This window comes from Lissotriton vulgaris, chromosome 1_1, assembly GCF_964263255.1.
Source record: "Lissotriton vulgaris chromosome 1_1, aLisVul1.2, whole genome shotgun sequence".
Lineage (NCBI taxonomy): Eukaryota > Metazoa > Chordata > Amphibia > Caudata > Salamandridae > Lissotriton > Lissotriton vulgaris.
Window position 1 is genome coordinate 1,113,031,770 of NC_141685.1, and position 24,895 is coordinate 1,113,056,664.

General features: G+C 44.2%; 1 protein-coding gene across 2 annotated transcripts in view; it reads left to right on the forward strand.

The window, feature by feature from the left end:
* CC2D1A (coiled-coil and C2 domain containing 1A) overlaps positions 1–24,895 on the forward strand; it is a 205,185-nt gene that overhangs the window by 123,842 nt on the left and 56,448 nt on the right. The window contains exons 23-25 of one of the 2 annotated variants that reach the window (XM_086963638.1): positions 12,624–12,755; positions 14,419–14,474; positions 23,029–23,588. In XM_086963638.1, the coding sequence (XP_086819764.1) occupies positions 12,624–12,755; positions 14,419–14,474; positions 23,029–23,053 (213 nt within the window). In that variant the 3' untranslated portion in view covers positions 23,054–23,588. Of the gene's footprint in view, positions 1–12,623; positions 12,756–14,418; positions 14,475–23,028; positions 23,589–24,895 lie in introns of those variants that run through there. The other variant, XM_086963634.1, reaches the window with a different exon arrangement.

Consider the following 24,895-nt stretch of genomic DNA (forward strand, 5'->3'; position numbering starts at 1 on the left):
TACAGATTGCACCTAAGAATGGGGAATGACAATATACATATATGGAGTTTTTTACAATATCTTATTCACATCAGTTGGCCTCGCGGTCGCCCCGACCCAGACCGTTCTACCCTAGGGCAGATCTGACACACAATCCGGCGTGTCTACACACGGGCCTGCAGAACCCAATGCTCCCTTTTCCAAGCGTTCGCGATCCTGCGAAACATCCGCGACAGTGTCCCCCCTGTCGTTCTCATTTAGTCTTATACCACAATCCGGTGGCTTTACACGGCAGTATCCCTCCTGCCGTTCTCATTAACGCCGCATATCAACGACGACCACATTCCTATGAAACATTATTGGGATGATATCTCAACAGTCTACTTAGGATAAAACTAAAATAATAACTTTGGATATGAGTTCAGATTGTATAATGTACTCCGTGCTCATGACATCAAAGGTCCACTCACTCCCTCTTTATTTGGCTACCATTCGTTTGATCGGGATTTCTCATCCGTTCGTCTTAATAGTGCTCAACTAGAAGCCTCATTTACCAAGATTGAACATAAGCACCAGGTACACAATAATTCTATATGAATTAGGGTATTTATTAACAATAGACATAAATCACATTACTAAGCAGCATTACATTTGCAAAGGGAATAAAAGATAAAGATTAGGGTGCACGCACTATAAGAATAGGTTGGACTTCACCTGGTTAATGGGAAATCGGGACTCGGCAGTCATCTAGGCTCCTGTCTCGTCTCTGGGTCCTGGCTCGCTTTGCAGTCACCCTCAGCCGTCACAAGTACACGTCTGCACCGATAGGCTCAAACTCGTCTGCTCTCCCTCAGGACCTCGGAACCTTGCTGTTAATTAGCTACCGTCTCTCTCTCTCTGCATTAGTGCGCTCCGCGCCACTTCTCGTTCAGTCTATCTTCAGAGAGTTTCGGTCTTAAATCTTTCTCCGACTTCAAAGATGGCGACTTGTCCACCATAAAAGTGAATAATGGCAGAGATGCTAACGGCTAGATGCCGCCTACGGACTAACTAACTCAAAGACTAACACCTTCGCTAATATCAAAGCCCGTTCCTTCATGGAAATTCACGGCCAGTAACCTGCCGCCCACCAAATTCTTGTACCTCCCCGTACCAAGGACACTTTCCCAGCCGGCCGGCCTGAAGTTGTGTCTTCGGAGTGGAGAAAAATACATTCCTTCGATAAGGGTCAGCCTGAACCGGTTCTCTCCAAGCGAACAACAGCTTGAAACTAAAACATTACATTTCACCTAGAAAGCCTTCTCGAGCTACCGGGCAGAAAGCAAAATGGAGTCTGTCTCGTTTAAGGCCTACGGAGCCCATAATATGCATAGCTCCACGAGAAACAGATCGGCATGTTAGCAAATGAGTAAATCATGACTAATACTTATATATCTAACCCCTCACTTAAATTCATAAGCCTTACTCTAAGGGAAATGGCACGAAAATGCCCTTATATCTATAAGACAAGGTCCCTGTCTATCGGCCTAATCCCTATGTTATGGGGGTGATAGGCTGGAGTCACTCTCCATCATTCTTCTTCTCCAAAGAGCTGGCAGAAAGGCAGCCATTACATTACACCCCTTGACTCCAGTCTATTAACCACAAACTAAATGGAACTAACGTCAGTAGACGAATAATATGAAACAAAACTAACTGATCTATGAGCCTTAGTAAGTCTAAAATATTGTAGCAGGGAAGGAATACACTGAATAAAGCAACAAATCGCTATAAGGATGCAGATAGTAATAATAACCCCTCCCAAAATTTGTCGTAAAAAATGCATGTCAGGGAGCCAATTAAAAAGCCAGTCAAAGAAACCCTGATCTATATGTTCTCTAATTTCTGCAGTCAAGTCGTGGAGTTTATTAATATGGGACTGGATATCTTTAGAATGGTCAGACAAATTAAAATAGCATAGACCCTCAAAATCAGAGCATTCATGCCCGTGTTTTAACAACAAATAGTCGATAGCGGCACGATTCTGCAAAATAGCTCTACGTTCACCTTGGGAATCTAATAATAAATCTGATAAAACAGTAGATGTTTGGTTGATCGATTTGACCATCCAGCAGGCCATTTTGCCGATTGTTTTGGCATTATAAACGGCCAATGCAGGAACACCAATAATAGAAAAAGCTAAACCAAGATATTCTGATCTGGAATAAAGATGAACAGAGGAATCACAGTCTTCATGTAATGACATAGAGTCTCGAACAATACGGGAATGTGAAGGAGGATGTGAAGAAAACATTAGCAAACTTAATCTAGTGATGGCACATGGGCCACCAGAAATATTCGCAGGAATATAGGGCCAAGATGAATTCCCGCATGAAAAGAGCCATCCAGCCGGTAACAACATTGAACGATAATGGCTAGTGGCGACAACTAAACTTTTGCAAGTCATATTGTTCTTCACTGAAAAACATGAATTAGGAAGTCTTTTCATACATAACAAACGCTGGTGAAATGAAAAAGTAGTAGCGGCTTGGAGTTTCAACCGCAAACATTCAGAGATGGCTTTAGGATTACAAGTCATCATGAAGCAAAGGTCACCAGGGGTAATGTTAAAAGTAGTGATTCTAGAATTAAGTAGGACATCCTGGTCTGGAAGAAGAGTACATGAGGGACAATACTCATGGGCCAAGAAGTCGCCCAAAATGACATTAGGTCGGGCACTGGATATATTGAATACATGACGAAGTGTATCAGTAGATGCGGGGACAGCAACCAAACAGGTTGATAAAATGTCAGTAACGGACTTCATGGGTGTAAGGCAAAAATGCGGAGAGTTCGTCACTCGCTTCGCGAGTGTGATCCAAAAATTGGAGGACTTCTGCCACGCGGACCGCGCGGCTCTTGTTATCCCATCACTCGGCGTCGGTAGATGCTCTCCTCTCCCGGCGTAGCAAGCCAAAAGGAGTCCAACGACGACACATCCTGCAGCAGCAGTCCAAAGAATGGTCTGAAAGAATACAAACACAGGCCTTAATCATTCTCGTAAGTAACATTTATCAGCTGGGACAGCTTCCCAGCCATCTTGCCCTGGCTTCATCACCAAAACGGTGTTGTCATGACCGGTCGCAATAATATCAGCCTGTTCAGGAGGATTTTTAGGCGATTGCACCCATATTTTAGCTCCAGGAAGATCAGATGATCCGAAGCCTTTTTGTCCTCGCACAGTTAGCAACGTTGGGGCAGAGCCTTTTTTGATCTCACCACTGAAGACAGGCATAATCAATAACTGAGCAACACGGTCAGACTTTTTGATAAACAAATCCGTCTCACTGCTATTAAGCAAGAGAACCTTAATCTCTCCCTGATAATCACTGTCGATCACGCCACCAAGGACTTGAACACCTTTCAGGGCCAGGCCAGATCTAGGGGCAATTAATCCAAAACTACCGGCAGGTATAGAGACACCAACGCCAGTTTCAACAATAATTCGATCCTTTCCTGGGAAGTGTGCATCATTTAATGCATGCAGGTCGAGGCCTGCGGAACCTGGGGTTGCTCTACATGGAGCCATAGCACCGGGGGTAATTTCCCAATAAGCCACAGTGGTAGCAACAGAATTAGGTTTCGCATCAACATGTGGAGGAAACAAACGCATCAGAGGAGATTCAGCATGCAACAAAGGACGATTATTCAGTATTAATAAGGCTTGAAGTAAAACATCTCTCCACTGGCTGTAACGGTCATCAGTCAACTTACGCAACTGCTCTTTCAACAAACCGTTCATTCTCTCAATCAGTCCTGAAGCCTGTGGATAATATGGAATATGAAACACCCAATCGATATTGTTCTCCATACAGAATTCCTGCACCAATCTTCCACGAAAGTGGGATGCATTATCTGATTGAATTTGGAATGGGACACCATAATATAAAATAATCAGCTCCAGGGTTTTAATTGTATTCACTTGGGTAGCATTCTTGCAAGGGAAAGCGACCAAAAGGCCACTATAAGTATCAACTGCTGTACAAATGTATTGACAATTTCTGCTTATGGGGAGCGGACCAATATAATCAATCTGCCAAATTTGGGCGGGCAATTTACCTCGATGTAAGTGACCTCGAACAATTTGAGGCACCTCTTTCTTTCTAGAATGCTGGCAAATGGGGCAATGTAAAATGGCATCTTTAATTAAAGAAAAGGGAATATGAATTCCTCTATCAGCAGCCCACCTGTTAGTGGCTTTCTCTCCAAAATGTCCTGCTTTCTGATGGGCCCATTTCGCCAATCCCGCCAAATCAGAATCTTGCATGTCAACCACTGCCTCAGAAATTTTAGACTGTTCATCTGCAATGTTATGGAAAAATTTGTCAAGGGAGTCGATTGGAGTATGAGCATCCACGTGAAAGATTGTTACAGTACTCTGCGGAAGCATTTCCCAAATTTCTTGCCACAACTCTTTACCCCATAATTCTTTAGAGTGCAATTCCCAATTGTGCGAGTGCCATGTGGGCAACCACACCGCTAGTCCATTTGCAGTGGACCAAGAATCAGTGAAAATATGACATGTACCTGGTAACTCCTGTTTCAAAACTTGGTAAACTGCATAGAGTTCAGCATATTGACTACTCTTACCATCTCCAGTCGTGCTCAATAATTTCTTTGTAATCGGGTTATAGGAGACAGCTTTCCAATGTCTTTTGTCACCAATAAACTTCGCAGAACCATCTGTAAACCACACATGTTTTCTATCCTCCACGGACAGATCATCAAATGATTTACCCCACTTCACGGGAGACTCCTGCACTACGGGAACCGAACGCTCACTCTCAGCTTCATTGGAGGGCGCCTGCGCCACTCGCTCATGTAGAACCGACACACCTTTCGGACCCACGCGTGCCCTGTTCTGAATGTACCATTTCCATTTAATCACACTAGCCTCCTGAGCATGTCCAATTCGATGGGACTTCGGTGAACTCAAAACCCACTGCATGATGGGAATCTCAGGCCTCAAAATCACAGCATGGCCTAAAGTCAATTGCTCGGTATCCACCAGAGCCCAATAACAAGCAAGCAACTGTTTTTCAAAAGGAGAGTAACGCTCACCAGCCTCTGGTAGCTTTTTGGTCCAAAAACCTAATGGCACTTTTTGTCTGCCCTGCTTTTGCCACAAACTCCAATTGGCATACAGACCTTCCACGGACACATTCAAATCCACATTACCCTCACTCACGGGCCACAAATCCAAAGCATACTGAATAGCTTCTTTAGCCAAATCAAAAGCAGTCTGTTGAGGTTCACCCCACTCAAACGCATTCTTTTTACGAGTGATTCGATACAGTGGAGCCAAGATTTGACTCAAATGTGGAATATGTTGGCGCCAAAATCCAAACAACCCAATAAAGGATTGCGCCTCTTTCCTATTTCTGGGAACAGCAAAATCAAGTATTTTACGTTTAACTTGTGGGATCACTTCTCTGTGACCTTCATGCCAATTAATTCCTAGAAATTTCACAGCTTGGGATGGAGTTTGTAATTTGTCAGGATTGATTTCCCAACCTTTTGCTCGCAAACAGTCAATGATCTGATCTAAATGAGACTGTACTTGGTCTTGCGTTTCACCTTGAATCAAAATGTCATCAATATAATGACAAATCTGAACTTGTGGAATCGAAGGCACTTCAGACAAATGTTCCGCCACCAGCCGGTGACAGATTGTAGGGCTATGTACATAGCCTTGAGGAAGACTCCGGAACGTCATTTGACGTCCATTCCATGTAAAACTGAATTGTTCTTGGCATTCGGGGGCAATCGGAATCGAAAAGAATGCATTAGCAATATCGATAGAAGCATACCATGTACCAGGATGCTTTTGAATTCTCTCGATCAATGTAACAATGTCAGGCACTGCCACAGTCAATTTAGGTGTATGTTTATTCAATTCTCGATAATCAACAGTCATGCGCCAAGAGTTGTCACTTTTGCGCACGGGCCAAACAGGATTATTCCAAGCGGATGTGACCGGAGTAATGACTCCCGCGTCAACCAAATCCTGAATCGTAGCTGTAATTTCTTCATGACCACCTGGGATGCGATATTGTTTCTGAGAAATCACTTTCGTCGCTAAAGGGATCTTAATAGGTGGCATGCGTAAACGGCCAACCCGTACGGGTCTGGTCGAAATGTACTGTCTAGTACCAAACTGATAGTAACCATCATCCAAATGCAAAGTCATACCTTTCAAGATGTCAATTCCAATAATATATTCCAAAAGTGGCACAACCAATACAGAGTATTCTCTACGAGGAATCCTACCAATTTTAATCTCAAGTGCAGTTTGAACTGCGGGCGTTTCTTTACCACCCAGGCCGGTAATTGTAAAAGACTGTCCATGAAATTTCCTTGCTTTACCATGAATTAAAGTGGCCTCCGCCCCAGTATCAACTAACGCTCGGGCCCTTTGGATATTACGATGTTTCCAAAAAATCTCAATATCTACATATGGTCTGTAATCTCTGTGGGCCCACCTGCGTACCGGAGCTTGACCTATTTCCTAGTCCTTTTTCCCGCGTTCCGTCAACCAAGACAGATCAGGGTAGATGTTTTCAGTTTTCTTCGGTATCAGAATTTCTTGTTCATATCCGTCTCCAGTACGAAACGGATTAGTGTCAGGTTCAAAAAATTGTGAGTTACGGTCAGAGAGTCTGTTACGATCCTCCCTCCTACGTACATCAGGGGAAAAACTCCTTGCATCTCTACGTCTGTTAGAACCACGATCATCTCTTCCCCTTTCACGATCATCCTCTCTCCCCCTCCCATCACTACGACGGGGGGAATCACCACGTTCTTGGCGCCGATCATCACGGCGATCAAAAGTCACACGTCGTCTCTCATCACCACTGTCATCCGAACCACGATCATAATCATTCTTTCGCACACGACGGGCACCTTCCTTCCGATCCAAACCACGCTTACGAAACATATCCCATAGGATATTATTAGGTTCACCATCGATCTCTTCCCTTTTGACACCATCAGCAATGAGAGCAAGAAACATGTCGCGCCTAGAGAACTTATAGTCCCCACCAGTACGACCCTCAGGTCGGGATTGTCTTTCAGGTTTAAACCATTCACCCAGCTCACCAAGCTGACGAACAGACTCAAGCACAGCAGACAAAGGATTGCCAGTTTGATTAATCAATAGTGTCATCATGACCTGCTTGTAAGCAACAGGAGAAGTACGTATAATGCGGTTACGCACGGAAGATGTTAACAAACCATCCAATAACCTGTCAGCAGTACTAAGGAAGATACACGTTTTCATGACTTCCTCCTTTAAGCGTTGCGACGCATCGCGCAGAGTATACCACGGCTTTTCATCAGAGGGCCAATCAGACTCTGTTGGATATTTATGATTACAGCCATCAGACGCAAGTTGGAGCAAAGAAGTCTGGACATTACCATTAAAATTTCGAAAATGGTCCTGAATAGTAGAATCAGAACTCAAAGAGCAAAATCGTAAGCAATCAACAGCATCGAGCATAATACCGGAAGCGCCAAGCTCATAAAGACGCACCATCCAGGTAAGCAAGGCCTCACCAGGCCGTTGTTTAAAACGTTGCAGAATGTCACTAATCTCCTGCTGAGTAAAATCTTCAATACAGTCAAGAGGGATGCCACCCGGATTACCAGGGGCTTGTTGTAATTTCCGTCGAAAGATCGGGTGAGCAGAAACTGCGGGAAGAGCTTCCGTGGAAGCCCGCATTTTAGATTTAACAGAACAATCAGGGCAAGCTACGTCATCCGCACGGGAAGAACGAGCACGGTCAGAATCGGTAGTCAAATCAATGCATGAAGCAGATTTACAATCACGTCCGGAGCGAGAAGATGCGCGCTTATCACCCTCCTCTGCCGAGGAGTCAGAAGTATGAGAATCCCAGATATTACCGTCCCACTCATCGGGGTTCCAATCCATTCCAGCTTTTGCTACAATCATACGCACTTTACGGGACGACACGCGCCCACGACGATGTTTGTATTTATATCGTGCAATACGGACCGCAGCTCTTTCGGCAATGGTCTGATACGTTTCAAGTTTGTCGGCAAGCAGTTTATTTTGACAACGTAAAAGAGTATGCGAATTTTGCAACTCAACACACTGTCCTTCCGTATCTTTAAATTGTTTCTGTAATTGAACAAACTTCTCATGCAACATTCTGTATGCAGTAAGAACAATCCACCCTCTGCGTCCTAAAATAGGAAGCTCATCACCCTTCACTACTGGCGCTTTCTGTAGGCACGAAATCACATCAGCAGGCTCCGCCTGCTCCAAGAATGAAGACCAATTTTCACTTAAACCAGTAGAATCAGCCCACTCGCGGGCCAAGGCCTCGTAAGGCGTAGACTCCCAGCCGGGAATCTGAATCGGCAATTTGAAAACCGACGGAGATTTTTTCGGAAACATATTAACACGCAAAAAATATATACACAATTATAAACAAAATTTTATACGTACAAGCCGAGCGCAAACCAACGAGATCAAAACAACAAAATGCACACAGGCTTCGTAAACAGTTCGTGACGCCAGATGTAATGGCTGGATTTCCTGTCTAGATGGGATCAGCCCCCAGGGGCCCCTGTGACCCAGCCAAAACGTACTCACCTTCCCTTCTTAGATCGTATTCACAATGAGTAGCTATACAGATAAATATACAGATTGCACCTAAGAATGGGGAATGACAATATACATATATGGAGTTTTTTACAATATCTTATTCACATCAGTTGGCCTCGCGGTCGCCCCGACCCAGACCGTTCTACCCTAGGGCAGATCTGACACACAATCCGGCGTGTCTACACACGGGCCTGCAGAACCCAATGCTCCCTTTTCCAAGCGTTCGCGATCCTGCGAAACATCCGCGACAGTGTCCCCCCTGTCGTTCTCATTTAGTCTTATACCACAATCCGGTGGCTTTACACGGCAGTATCCCTCCTGCCGTTCTCATTAACGCCGCATATCAACGACGACCACATTCCTATGAAACATTATTGGGATGATATCTCAACAGTCTACTTAGGATAAAACTAAAATAATAACTTTGGATATGAGTTCAGATTGTATAATGTACTCCGTGCTCATGACATCAAAGGTCCACTCACTCCCTCTTTATTTGGCTACCATTCGTTTGATCGGGATTTCTCATCCGTTCGTCTTAATAGTGCTCAACTAGAAGCCTCATTTACCAAGATTGAACATAAGCACCAGGTACACAATAATTCTATATGAATTAGGGTATTTATTAACAATAGACATAAATCACATTACTAAGCAGCATTACATTTGCAAAGGGAATAAAAGATAAAGATTAGGGTGCACGCACTATAAGAATAGGTTGGACTTCACCTGGTTAATGGGAAATCGGGACTCGGCAGTCATCTAGGCTCCTGTCTCGTCTCTGGGTCCTGGCTCGCTTTGCAGTCACCCTCAGCCGTCACAAGTACACGTCTGCACCGATAGGCTCAAACTCGTCTGCTCTCCCTCAGGACCTCGGAACCTTGCTGTTAATTAGCTACCGTCTCTCTCTCTCTGCATTAGTGCGCTCCGCGCCACTTCTCGTTCAGTCTATCTTCAGAGAGTTTCGGTCTTAAATCTTTCTCCGACTTCAAAGATGGCGACTTGTCCACCATAAAAGTGAATAATGGCAGAGATGCTAACGGCTAGATGCCGCCTACGGACTAACTAACTCAAAGACTAACACCTTCGCTAATATCAAAGCCCGTTCCTTCATGGAAATTCACGGCCAGTAACCTGCCGCCCACCAAATTCTTGTACCTCCCCGTACCAAGGACACTTTCCCAGCCGGCCGGCCTGAAGTTGTGTCTTCGGAGTGGAGAAAAATACATTCCTTCGATAAGGGTCAGCCTGAACCGGTTCTCTCCAAGCGAACAACAGCTTGAAACTAAAACATTACATTTCACCTAGAAAGCCTTCTCGAGCTACCGGGCAGAAAGCAAAATGGAGTCTGTCTCGTTTAAGGCCTACGGAGCCCATAATATGCATAGCTCCACGAGAAACAGATCGGCATGTTAGCAAATGAGTAAATCATGACTAATACTTATATATCTAACCCCTCACTTAAATTCATAAGCCTTACTCTAAGGGAAATGGCACGAAAATGCCCTTATATCTATAAGACAAGGTCCCTGTCTATCGGCCTAATCCCTATGTTATGGGGGTGATAGGCTGGAGTCACTCTCCATCATTCTTCTTCTCCAAAGAGCTGGCAGAAAGGCAGCCATTACAGTCAATCTATGTCTTCGAGTGACGGAAGTTAATCAAACCTATTATGGGGTTCCAGGGGGCAGGGTCCTGGGGGTTGTGAGAGCCGTACAGAAGGTCAGGTACGCAGGGCTTATCCGGGTGGTCCCATTGAACTTGGAATGAATAATCATCCCTGTCACCAAGCAGCTAGTCATTAATTAAAGCCTGCTGGGAGGACCCAATAGTGCCTTTGCAGATCTGCTATTCCTGGCCTCCCTTCAGAGACTGACCAGGTGCACTAATTAGCCCAGATTAAATTTGACACATTGGATTTTACTTATTCGAGGTATTGTTTAAAAGTCTTGAAAGGGAATATTTGAAAAACTTAAAGGTAAAATTATAATTTTATATAGTACGACTCAAGTGGCATTTTACTGCACATCCATATGTTTCTAAGGATCTCATCTCATAAAGGTGTCAGATTTAGTTCCCAGCATCGGGTGAGGTCCAATACCAGGTGTATTCCAAGATATTTGCGTTCTAGTGGTTTTGCGACCAGCATTTTATCCTACCGATAAGTTGCCAGGTCTCCCAACAGCGGAACGAGAAGTCGACTTGTTCCACTTTACAAGGAGACCAGAGGCCTGACCAAAGGAGTCTGGCATACACTTCATTATTAGCCCTGTACACTTAAGGTAGCACTTAAAAAAGAGTAAACACCTGCATAAAGAAGATATGATCTTAAATATCCCTGTTCCACTCGAAACACTGTACCATGCGGTCTCCGAACATCCATGTCGCTAAGGGTTTAATGGCTAAGGTGGGTAAGAAAGGGAAAGAGGGCCCTGTAGTCTTATTGCCCTTCCAATGTTGAATGGGGTGATAATATGCTGCTAATTTTAACTCTAGAATTCCTGTGTTCGTCAAGTGGGTCACTATAATAGAGGAAATGAGGCCCACAATGTAGTCATTAAAAAACATGATTACCCCAGTCCAGTGAATCAAATGCCTTCTCAAAATCAATACACATTGATGCACATGGACCATAAAATTACCTCATGCATGTTAATGCAGATTGTACTTGTCCAATGCAATGCCTAGTCTCCCTACCAACACAAACCCGTTTCAATCACAGTAAATCACAGAGCCTCTTTCTCCAGAATTCCTGTTTGTGAATGCTTTAGCAAGTTTCAGCAATAATTAGTGATATCAGCTTGTATGATTTACATGGTTTGATTGGCCTGCCATGTTTAAGCAGGCCTGTTACTTTGGCCGATTGGAGATCATCTGCCAGAGAGCCAGTCGATCTAGCTTCTAACATATGCAAAACACGAGCTGTGGTCAAAGAGGCCAGGAGCTCAAAGTATTCCAACAGGGTGCCGTTGAGGCATGTACTTATACCTGTCTGCATTTCAGACAATGCATTTCACAGTTCCTCTGTGAGAGGAGCTTACACTCCACCCTAACCTTATCTTAGAGTTTCTGATGGGACAATCTTATATTGGGGGGACAGACACTCTCCCTTCTATAGGTCTGACTTTATGTAATGTTTTGTGGTATTTTGTGAAGAGTTCTGCTCTCTCAGGTGTATCTGGTCTTAATGTTCCAGTTGGGCCACTGATAGTAGGGACTATTTGAGAGGAAATATTCCTCAGCTTTACCCAATAAAGCAGTTTGCCTGATGCCCCAATGTTTTAGGTTGGAAACTGTATCAGCTATACAGCTTGACTGAAATCCCATTCATATCATATCTATTAGGTGCAAATTTGCATCTGTGGAAAGCTCCCTATAAGAAGCCTATTAGATGTCAGTGATGAACAACCCTGCGTGCAGGAGCTACTATTTAAAAGAGAGTAAACTTTGAACATGTATGTGAAATGTGCTGCAGGGCGGTTAAAGGCATGCAATTTACGCCTTATTGGCATTTGGTCGTAGTAAGAACACAGCCATCTCCCTATGTGGCCGATCTCATTACTTTTATAATAAACATTCTGATGCTTCAGGTTTAGAGTTGATGTCTTGTGCCCCCCCCCCCCCCCCCCCCCCCCCCCACACACACTCCTCCCAAGGCTGCTTGCCTTGCCATTCAAGGATGACGAACCTGTGAGCATGAAGAGATTCTTTGGATCGAAAGTGTGGAGCAAATGTTTATCAATACTTAACTTGGAAGGCAGCCAGGAATTATTTTCTTGCAGAGTCCAGTGCAGGCTTGCATTGGGAAGGGCCGTACAGGGAACAGATACAACTGGAGAAAGGTTGTTTTTTGGTGTCTGTGGAGACTGATCCAACTAAAGCTGTTGCAGATTGTAGTATGTGTGAAAATGCTTGCTCAGTATCAGTGTCTTCTGCTATCCGTAAAATGTACCCACCCTTCTGCTTAATCTCTCAGTTGTTGGATGGACGGCGGCCAACTGGCGGGAAGCTGGAGGTGATCGTCCGAATCCGGGAACCTCTGACTTCACAGCAGCTCGACAAGGTCACTGAGAAATGGCTAGTTATTGAGCCTCTTAGTATGCCACCGGTAAGGATAATGCAGGGGCAGAGAACTGCATGTTTGTATGTTGTTTTACATTATTCGAAACCTGTTCTTTATTGGTTTGTCAAATGATGTGTATCCCCACTCAGTACTGTTATGGTATTGTCACCTCATCTTCTTTCTGCAAGAATTATGACTCACAACACACAATGTTTTGAATGCCATACAACCTTCTTTAAGTATCATGAAGCATTCAAAATTCAATTTTCTAGTATCCTCTGGTTAGCAATGTTTACAAAGTAACAGGCTGGTGACAAGATCTACCATTCAGTCCATTACTGACAGAAGGAAGTTGGGGTGAGTAGGTGCCTTGCTGTTAGCTTGGGGGGGTTATTTGAGGGTGGGGACATCCAAGCCTTGCAGTCACATGAGAAGTGTAGTAAAAGCGCGCTGAAGTCTTGTTGGCCTTCTAGTTCCTTAGATTGTCATATCCATTCTTGCCCTCCTAAATGTCCCATAAATGAGTTTGGTTGTACATGTTTTAGCAAATTTCCTATGTGAACCCCAATTTAGTCAGAATTTGTCGGTAGGGGTACAGATATAACTAATGTTACATGCAGAACCATATTAATGATCTGCGTCTTTGTCAATATGTAGCAGATCCTATGTGAGTAGAGACAGTACAATGGGAGTACATAGGGTGTACAGTATATTATTGTATTTTTCATTTATCTAGTCTGGATGTTTCCTCCGGCTTATACATTCTGATATACACCTGCACGAACTTGTTACTTGAAGTTTAGTTCAGGCAACAGCTACTCTTACCTAAATGTGGTTCACCTTGTTGTGAAGTTTATTGCCCTGTTCTCCTTCTCTTTATTTGATGAAAAGTGATGTATGTATCCCATTTTAGATAATCACTAACAAACCTTCACTATGAGTATCCTCAAGATCTGAAAGCTCTAAATGATGCTTAAAAGAGGACCTCAGTGTCCTTCTGCCATAAGCTAATACCCACCTCCCACCCTTCATGGGCCAGCTTCATTGGTCTTCTTTTGCCATTTGTGCAAAAGTGCTTGACACCAGATCAAAGTAACTTATTTCATGAAGGCTGGTTCACCTCCACCCATTCTCATCATGACCAGACACCTGGTGATCAAAGGTGGAGTGGAAGGATATTGCATTCTAACGTCGCCACAGGCTACTGCCTCAAAATTACAAGGCTAACATGTTGAAATTAGATACCTTTCTTCCCGGATTCATAAGGGTTCTGGTATCACATGTGTGTTCCCTTCATTGTAAAATCACGAGAACGACCTAAGATGCAGGCACAGCAGTTGGAAAGATTAGTTATTAGAAGGCTTGCAGAACAGAAACATGAATGGAACTTTTTTAAGTCTGAATAACAAAAGTAGAGAATTTTGTTTGGTGTGAAAACTTGGGGATTGTGCTACTACATACCTTATCGTGTCTCTGGGATACCTCTGCAACCTGTTGGCAGTACTGTAAACTGTGTTCTGTGACTTGGGATAGCACACAGCAGTTATTCCTCATCGTTCCACCAGCCTCTTGACATCTTGTGACTGACCCAGCCTTAGTACCTGGTCTATTCAGTTGTACATGGTAAAGTTATAGTTGTAGCTTATCCCACTGTTTAAGACCAATATGTGATACGGATTTCAAACTTAATTTGTAATCTTCTTTCCAGGTGGCCCTCCCCAAACCTAAAGAGAAGCCCCCAGTTATGAAGGAAGTGGGAAACAGGTATGTGGCCACAGGATTGCTTTGATGCTCAATGCATTGTGGATGGATGTGGGGATAAGACTTATTCTGAGAATGTGCTTATCAACATGTCTAGATTGCTTTTGGGTCAGAACCACCTAGTTACTGATCAACAAGCATTCTTGTGATTTTTTACTGTTAATCTGAGATTGTATAACATGGTGGATGGATAATGAGAGTCTCATAGGATAGGTGCGTGTGTGTTGGTGATGGAGACGTCCTCATAGTATGAAAGGATGCATGTGTATTGATGTGTGGGTTCTCCTGGTGTCGGAAGACACGTGGTGGTAATGAGGTGATCCTCTTGTAGTATGCATATCTATGTGTGTGTTTACAGGTGTGTTTGTGTGTGTGTGTATGCATGTGCTTGTGTACCTGTGTGGGTGTGTGCACGTTAGTGTACCATCTACATCTACATCTTTTTCTGGGTGTGCAGCAGTGCAGTGTTTGTGTGCTCTGTTTACTGAGTGGCGTGTGCTACTAAGGCATAATACAGGGCACTATACTTGTGAATGTGTTACTATGTGTTATATACAAATATCTAATAAACATCAGCATGTAAATTAAACATGCCAGTTGGAGCTAATGAGCCAGCGAGCATGCAGGGTCTCTTTCTTTCTGAAAGTGGTAACACCATTCCATGTGGGCCAATCTGTCACCTTGCCCACTTTCTATGCTCTGCCGCATCCCTCTAGGAAGAGGAGCAACTCCATTGTCTTGACCCAACAAGAGCATTGTCGTTCTACTATGAGCACACAAAACAGTTCCGGGTGGATGAGCAACTCTTGCGAAGAAAGGTCACTGGAGGAGAGCAGGGTCTGCTTCCTATGGTTACCCCCACTTTTTGCTGTGATTCTCTGGTTTTTCGACTTTAGTGTGGCTGTGGACCTGCTAATCAGGCCCACAGCCCAGCTGTTCTCTCTCTAAATTGATACCATGTACTTTAGGTACATACCAGATTGGTTACTTGGTCACCCTTGTGAGCCCCTGTATAGTGTAACCTAGGTACCCAGGGCATAGGTGCACCCTAGGCCTACCAGGGGCTGCAGCATGGATTGTGCCTTACAAACTGACACCACAGGTCTGTTCATACAGCCTGGGTAAGGTGGTGTACTCACCCCTTACTTAGATATAGTATACCTATATCTATATACATATATAGACACATATACACCTATAAGCCACTCCTAAGGCAGACCTCGACAATCCTGGAGGTAGAGTGCTTGGTTTTATGTGAGAGGGTGCCCTAGCATGAGCTGAGCCCCTCTGCAGCTTTCGGAACCATCTCTTTATAGCTGTTCTATGATATAGCCATACCATATACTCTTGAGTGCATTATAATCCTCGCGGTTAATGCTAACTTTGGTTTGGCTTTATCAAAACATGTTGTGTAAGGTGTCAAACACTTTGGAATACTACCCCCCCCCCCTCCCAGTTCTGTCGGCGGGGGTAGCATTCCACCCTTCTAGAGGGAGAAGACATGTAGTTACTGGTTTACCCGGTTAAAGTTAAACAGAGCCTCAGCATCACACAATGGATGCTGCTGCCACAGACACAAGTCTGCCTTCCTGCTGCTGGACAAAACTCCGGCAGGGGAGGTCTGGACGATAGGTTTCCTGCCCAGGGTGGTGCTGGCACCTCCCCAGACAGGCTCTTTGTGTATTGGGTGCAGGGAGGGCTGCATTCAGTGAATGCTTTCCAGACACAGCCTGGGGCACACTAGGTGCTCCATGCATTTCCCAGTTCAAACCGGTTGCTGGGGCACTCAGCCCCAGCTCGAGCGCGAAACTGGACAAAGGGGAAGGGGTGTAACCACCCCCACTCCAGGTCCACCCATAAGAGGGACCTTCGAGTTAGTCCAACCCCTAAACTTACTATAAGTATAGAACCCCAGTCCCTAGGACTTTAGATTACCCTGGATGAAACTCTGCAACATATATCCCGGACCTTCCAGACATCTCTGACCCCGCCCTTCGCTCACAGTAAAGCTGAGATCTGTGGCGGACACGAGAGACGTGGGACCGGAACTCCTGGAAATCCTGCATTTTGCTACCTGCACCGACTTCCCGAGGTATCCCAAAGTTGTGCATTAGGTGCTTGAAGCCCCAGACCCGATCATCTTTTGCACCGAAGCTCGAAGCCCCACACTCCACGAGTGGCGAGTGGGCCCGCTTTGTGCATTTCCGCTCAATGCGTCTTCACGGTTTCTAGTCCGTTGGCTAGTGAGCCCCCAAGAAGACAATCCTTTGTTTCAACTTGCTTTCCTGGTTGCTCCAGGCTTGCTCCAACTTCCCTGCAAAGGAGAAGTTCCACAGACCTTGCTGGTCTGCACCGAAGCCAATCTCAATATCCTGCGTGGGTTGCTTTTGCCAAGGCTTGTTGGGTCCAATCCGGATACCGACAACGCAGTCAACTAGATCCTTCGTGGGACAGCTCGAATACAGCTCCTGGTCATTGTCGACACCTCCTGGTCCTCGTGGCTGAAGAGACAAACTTTACCTTTTCACCTGAAATCACCCGACATCCGGTGGCATCTTTCTATCGCCGCGCTGGTCACTGGCTAGTGGGCCAGACTCTGTCTCCTCTGCTTTCAGGTTCTTCAGATCGTCGATCCACCCTTGGATCCACCCAGACACTTTTCCTCTGGTTGCCTGCAGCACTTCTTTGCAGATCTCCATTGAAATCGACGATGAAATCCGACACCAAAAGAGACCTATGCACCCGGCTTCCATGGGTGAGGTAACACAAGTACTCTGGTAGTCTTGAGGGTATTGGTCCTCCTAGTGTCTAAGGCTAAAAGTGTTCCATCGTAGTTCATTTAGAAGTGTCCTTAAATTGTAAATGTGTAACTTTTTCGTTTCCTATAGAAAGTCAATGGTAACCCGCGGCTGTGTTTAGACACTGCACGCATCTCCCGTGGGCCTCCTACATCCTAACCCTTGGTTGTTCTGAGTAGCCCCAGCGATTCCACAGGCCCTAGGCCTGCTTTCTATTTCTCATGTGGTTGTTATACCACTATTTTAGTATATGGTTTGTGAGGCCCCTAGGGCAAAACGTATACTGTGCAACTTATTGTATGCTAATTAAATTCCTTCTATTGTACTTTTACCTCTGACCTCATAAAGAGTCCAGAGGGGTTGTGTTTAGAATACATACATATATATTTGATATATACCTTGCGTGGTGTATGTTTCATTTGGTACTCAAGAGATTATAATTGGTAAAACAACTAGCTTAATTCGCTCTCTGAAGTCTTAGCCTGAAGACTGCTCGCCATTGCTACCCCATGGATAGCTTTCTATAAGGTTGACTTTACAACCACCATCAATAAGGGTCCATTAGACTGGTGCAAGGTCCCCACTAGAACTAGTGGACATCATATGCCAGGCTAACTTCTCACAGTCACATGATGCAGAAGAGGACTATATCACTAAGGTTTGTCCTCAATCAAGATTTGCTATGCTCTTGCAAAGAAGCAGCCTTCTGATGGCTGAAGAGTTCATTCTACCAGAGCTATAGCTGCTACCACAAAGTTGCAATGTGGAGTTCCAGTCCTGGACATTTATCAGGCAGCAACATGGGCATCCCTGCACATGTTTACCAAGCATTAGTTCCTCATAAGTCAAGACCGCAGAGACAGCCTCTTTGGCCGCTCTGTCCTGCAGGATTTTCTGGTGTAAACTTGTCCGCAGTTCCTCCTCCGGGTATGGTACTGCTTAGTTATCTATTCAAAGGTAAGGAATCTGCAGCTTGATGTCTCTATCAGATGAACAAGTTACTTGCCTTCGGTAGCGCCTTATCTATAAGAGACATGATCCAGCCTCCGATACCTTACCGCCCCCCCTCTCCCACCTCCACCCCCCTCCCTACACTGTGGACAGGCTTCTAGGGTCAGAGCTGATCCCTTTTAGGGCCTTACTTGTTAAAACACACCATTGCCAGTGCACAACATAAGGCCCACCGACGCACAGTGGTATTGCTAGAAGAAAAATCTTCCTGGTCCAGTCCAATGCCTGGAAAATTCAACGGTAAGGAATCTGCTGCTAAATCATGTCTCTACCAGATAAGGCGTTACCAAAGGTAAGTAACTTGTTCATTAGCTACTGTACACAGAATGGCTACCTAGTATGGTGCCACAGAATTACTCAATTTTCTGTATCTAGAGGAGGTGATTCAGTGAAATGTTTTCCAAATTGCCATTTATTCACTTCACACTATCATGCATAACAGCCTGTAGTGCTGCACCTTTGTGATTGGTGGTTCATCACTTTAGTTATTGGCAATTATAACTGCCAACATATGGCTCATGTGGACTGCCCAAAAGAAGATCCAAGAAGGAATTTGACTAAAGCTAATAGATTGGTGTCTTCATGGACAACACCTTGCCCTTTCCCCATTCGTGCACTCATCGCCTGACTACAGGACAAACTTTTTTAAAGAGATTTCTTCTCCCCATCCCTCCATTCCCACAAGTCCCTTTATGCAGCCACCTCCAGGTTGGGAACTTGATATCTAAAGCATGTGGGATCTTGATATCTCACATATTGAAAATTGTTGGTGCTTTTCTTGTTGACAGCTGTCTGTGTTCTCATACTCTCTGACATGCTCTCCATCTCATTCAATTACTCCCTCAAACTCACGCTTCCAGTAAATTCAGAATCTGTTCTCCAGAGTAGCTAAAATTGCTTTCAGTTGGCAAAGTAAAGTAGGATGCTACTAGTTTAAAAATTTGTTTGGTAGGCTGGAAAAAATGTAATAGTGAGAAACACAACACTGAAATGCATTTTCTTTATAATGCAGTTAATTCAGAAATCTGATCCAGCAATACTGATTTGGTGTTTGTACACTGTCATGTGAAATAAATTACCATAGTGTATGAGGGAGTAATTACAGAAGCGGAGCATAGGGGTGCAAAATATCTGTTTGACAGCAGATACACAGGACTTGCCTCAGCGTCCATCTTAGCACATTCCAAATAGGGAGCAGTGATGTACCTCCATGTTCACATGCAGTTGTGTGTGTCTATGTGGGTGTGTATTTGCATGTCCACATCTGTGCATGTGTGCAGTAACCTGGGACAGTCATTGCAATGTGAGATGATATTTTTATGAGTTACTTAGAAGGAGCAAGTCCTCATGGAGTCATGCACATTCTTATGTATCATTGATTGATCTACTAATAAAGAAGAACTAACACATTCAGGTTTCTAGGCGATCAAACTGGGTCAAACAGAGCAACCAGCATCAGTATAAGTGGCTTAAGTGATTTCTGGAAAGCTAGATAGTCTTTCACTTTACGGATGTCATGAGGCAAGGCATTTCACAGGGTAGCAGCCAAATCTCTCGATGACATCCTCACATGGTACAGGGATAAAGATGTTGAACTAAGCTTTCAACAAGAATCATTTTATGTGATGAAGTTTTCTTCAGAAATATTTAGCCTACACCAGAGACTGCTTGGTGCTCAGCATGAGAGCTGCATCCGGATTGGCCTGAGCGCCCTCGATTTGCGTTCCCAGAGCGACTGGGAGACTTGACTACTATCTTCGAAACCCAGCAACTCAGCTCAGGTTGGAGACAGCTCAGTGTGCATGTTCGTTTGGTCATCCTAAAACAGGAGGCCCAACCCACATGCGCACTAATAGCAGTGTACCTACCACTCTTCCTCAAGGAAGACCATGGATTAGACCCCACCCCCAAGACTGGGGCAGGAAATAAAAATAAAATGATAATTAACCTGCTATCGTTTTATTTTTCAAGATTTGGAGCTGTTGCTGCTGGCAGGGGGGAGCGACGCTCCTCCGCCTTAGCAGGGGAGCCGCTGCTGGTACAAGGACTTGCCGAAGTGGAGGCATGCATGAACACAGGCCCCAGCCACAGTTTCTTGAATGTGTTTAGGATTGAATGTCGGGATCTCATGGTCCAGAGCTGAAAAACCATGATTTACTTATTGTATTTGCATGGTTTTCCAGAACAAGGTACTGATCTAAAAGTGAACCTAACTGTTTTACTTAAGTTACAGTCCATCCAGTGGAGGATTAAGCTTAAGCAGGGTTAGAGGTGACCAACAATAATGTCTGTGTGCTGATCAAGTCTTATTAATTCTAGTGGTGCATCATTATTGTTGGATAATGCAGAAATCCAAAGGACCTGATCAAGACCCTCAAAGTTCAACATAGATGTTTTAAAAAAGGCAATCTGAGATAGAGAGTGGGGCTCACCATATGTCTTAATTGTAGACTTTAAAGGTAGCCCTTGCTTGCTTTCAGAGGTGAACGATTGTGGGGCAGTAGTCTTCAGTCCAACTGTGTGCATCTGCGCCGGTGACCAGGAAGTAGGAGTGGAAGATTGCCTGTTGTTAAGGGACATGTACGCTGGTGACCAGGAAGTGGGATACTTGTCCTGTTGTTGGTGGGGCTCCTGGTGTGTCAAGGTGCATTGCTGCTGGGGGTAAGGGCCTTTGTATGAAAGAAAGTTTGTGAATGACTGGAGATGTTCCTTGTTTTTAATATTTGTTATTTTACTGGTGAGGGAGTTGGTGGGATATGCACACTTCAGCAGGTGTTAAAAATTGTGTGGTAGATTAAAAAAGCAAGTCGAGGGTCTATTTATAGAAAGGGCGCTCTATTCAGTGCATTTTTCACTGTATTTGAGAGTTCTATTCGTACTGCAGCCAGTAAAGTTTCAAATACAGGAAATTGTTAGTTGAAACGCTGCATACCTGCATAAATCTATTGCCAAATTCATCGCTTGCTATGAAATATTTCTTGCATTGTTGTGCTGCAACAAAACATATTTTTTTAATCATGCGTGACTGCAAAATGGAAAAGTCATTGCCTGAGGGTGTTAAAATAAAAACTGCTATTTTCCTAACGTGGTATTTGGTTGTGTTGACTCTCAGCACATATTCCTACTGTTCCCTCAGTTTTCACATTAAGCACGTTCATGTGCTTGAACACGATTTATAGACCCACTTTTGCAAAGGTTGTGCAATTTTTAGCTTCAAACGTGAAACCTAGGCAGTTGACAGCTGTGTCTCTTAATACAGCCTCTTAACTGGGCGGCGGAGGGGGGGGGCATTAGTTGGCTCAAGGAATGAGGAGAATGTCACTGTAAATACAGTAGCTACCAGTAGGGCTGGTGAGAGGCTAGGGGGAAATGTATGAAAGGAAAGAAGAAACAGAGTAAGAAAACAGGAAAGCCTGAGAAAGTAATTAAAGTACAGAGACCTGGGGAATGAGTCTGAAAGGAAGTAAGACATTGAGGAAGAAAGTAGGAGAGTAATTGAAGCAGAGAGTCAGGGAAAGAAAAACAAAATGGGACAGACCGCTGGAAAACATCTCTCTCCTGACTTTCTCTCACTTTAAGTTGCAGATGTAATAAAAGTCTAGTAGTGCTCGTGAAAATGCAAAGCACTGTATTGTGTAAATGGGACAAAATGGTGGCCTAAGATTAAGCAGCCCTGGAGGTAACCAGCAATGATGTCTGTCTGCCAGTCAAGTCTCACCACGAGCTGTGTATGTTTAGCTTAGGATAATGCTTGAAATCAGAAGGATCCAATCAAGGCCCACACTGTGCAAACAGGAGAAAATTGCATAACTCCATATCAACTAAGAGTCAAATACTGACTGTCATTAGCTGCACTCACGATAAAATGCCATGTTACTGCGACACCAAAGTATCATACCATGGTGCATTGCGAGTGGTTTCTTGCCTAAGATTTGTACTCAAGACACACCCTTCAGTACAAATCTCTATGTGCAAATAACTGCCTACGGGTAAGATGCCTACATTACGTATTGTCACTGAAATGACCTATATTACACTTGGAAATATGTGATATTCTTCTTCTCTTAGATTGCACCTAGTTTCATTTTGTACTAGAATTCTATGTAAAGCCAGGTCAGTTTACTTTAATGGCCAGCCCTGTTATGCCACATCTGCATGGTAACAGCAATTTGGTAGTAGGTGTTGCATTGGCAGTAGACACTGCCCTCCCGTCAACTTTTGGCGCAAAATGGCATTTGCTTGCTGAAGTTGATCGGTCTTGTAATTTGCATCACTTAGCATCTCACAAGCTTCTCTGTTAAGCTGTGGTAATTTTGGCCGAAATTCAAGTGAATAAGAAATAGGGAGACGCAAGAGTCACTAACTGAATGAGTCCAAAACACTGGCAAGAGAAGAAGTAAGTTAGTCCACTTTCGTGGCATCTGGAATGAAGGAGACGTTCGTAACTCTTCTTAGCCATTGCTGTGCATGGATCCTTATGGTTGTAGGAATCTGTACACAGGTTGTTTTCCTTCAGTTTCCTTCGGAAGGTGCCCACTTAACTCACAGAAGAACCAAGCAGGCGGCAAAGCAACAGATGTGCTGACATAGCATTAGATGTTCTAGTAGTGTGTTTTGTATGCTGTCGTTTCAAAGTGTAGACCTAACTTGTTTGTAGGTTATTTTGGGGTGCTGCAATCTGGCTTGTTTGCTTCCAGCTTCCCTCCCTGCTCTTTATCACTTCTGCTTTCTTTTTAATTTCCTTTCAGATCCTTGATCTGCTTGGTGGTATAGCAAGGCCAGTTCTGATTGGGCGTTCTCCCAGATTGTGGCATCCACCCAGATTGTGGCATCCATTCTGATTGGCTCAAACTTGAAATTAATTTGGATCTCTCCAGGCTTTGAAGCATCCAGATCGGAAATGTTCTGAAAGGAAATAGTCGATTCTCCTCTTCCCAGGAAATAGTCGATTCTCCTATACCCATGTCCCATTATGTTTTTCTGTCTGTCTGTCATTACTTGTGTCAGAGTCTGAGTTATGTCTCATTGAGTCTGGCTGAGGTCTGTCTGGTTGAACGCCATAGTGCTGTCTGTCTTTCTGCGCTTGTACTGAGATTACTCTTATTTGTCCACCTGTCTACTGCAGTACTTTTACTGTAGCACCCTTACTGATGCCCTTTTTCAACTGGTTCTGTCTGTCAATCTGAACTTGTGCTTAAGCCAATGGCACTCGCTGTTGGTCATTGGTACTGCTTTGTGATACTGCAGTTGTGGTTCAGAAAATGTTTGGGTATGTGTGCACGTCATGTCTCTAAAATTAGCTTTTATGAATTACCAAAGTTATCTTTATTTTCTCCCCTGTCTCTGTCCGCCAAGTATGTGCTGTCAGACGTTTTTTGCATCCAGGTGTCTTTTTCATCTTAACCTTGTCAAAGTGCCTCTGAATATAGTTCCTAGTTCTCAGAACTCAATGCACAAGACACAGCATGGACAAAGTCCTGCACTTTGAAGTGTTGCTTAATGAGATAATGCTGTGATATGGTGCCAGGTTATTCTTGGCAGAACATCATCTGACATAAATGGTTTTGACATAGCAAGCCTGGCAATACAACCACTCGCCAACGCTTCAGTCGCATGTTCTCGGTCTGTGAACATCTCTCCTCAGACCATAAGGTGCTTCCCTTTCCTTCTATTTGCTAGTTGTCCACCTTTCCCTGGTCTAATTTTGTTTGTTGCCTGAGGTAAGATTCAGGGGTTTTATAACTACATACCACCCTGCTGTTAAAACAGTTCCTTCCCATGGTGCTGGGATAGGGCTCATTTTTTTTCTCTGTCACAAGACATAGTCGCCATTACACTTGTGCACACACCATTATGTTAGCCAGGCCGCCTTCAGGCTTCCCACTGGTGGTGGTATCCTGTACTAGCCAAAGCACCAAAATAAAGATACCTCTCTTTAGTGTTCTTACACACCCAAGGTTCTGTGGGCCAAGAAGCTCAGTTTGTGCCAAGCACTCAAATGTACACAAAACGGGCTACATATTCTGTCAAACCATGCACATAAAAGGACTGAGGGGAGTAGGTGCCATCATAATGCCCTGAACTTGAGGGGCAGCCAGTGCCTTCTATGCCAATTGTTCATAGAGTTTAAATGGTGTGTCACAGCATCTCTGGTTAGCATCGAGGCTGCACTGCACTCGTACAGAGCGGGTGACATTTACAGTAAAATTTCTGCAAGGCACAGAGATAACGACCATAGAACCTGGCCACGCCGAAGGCTCTTGGGCACAAGTAATCCCAGGTCACCTCTTGCTACTTATCAGAGTTAAATCTTGTCTGGCTGTTTGACTGCCCCTAAAGGACCAGTAAGTTGAGAGGTACAAAGGGCAAAATAGCATATTTCCTTCCAGTCTCTTGCACCACAGCGTCTAGATGTAAATGAAGAAACTGTGCCAAACTGAGGGTGGCAGCTTGATTCCCCAGTATGTTTTTTCTATCACTTGTTTTATGCAATGAATATTTTTTTTATTGAAGGTAGGACTTTGTTTTTATTACAGAGTTTGTGATGGTGTAAAATATATATTTTTTTATTGTTAGATGCCTTTGACTTCAGGGGTGAATGAGTTAGGGGTATTC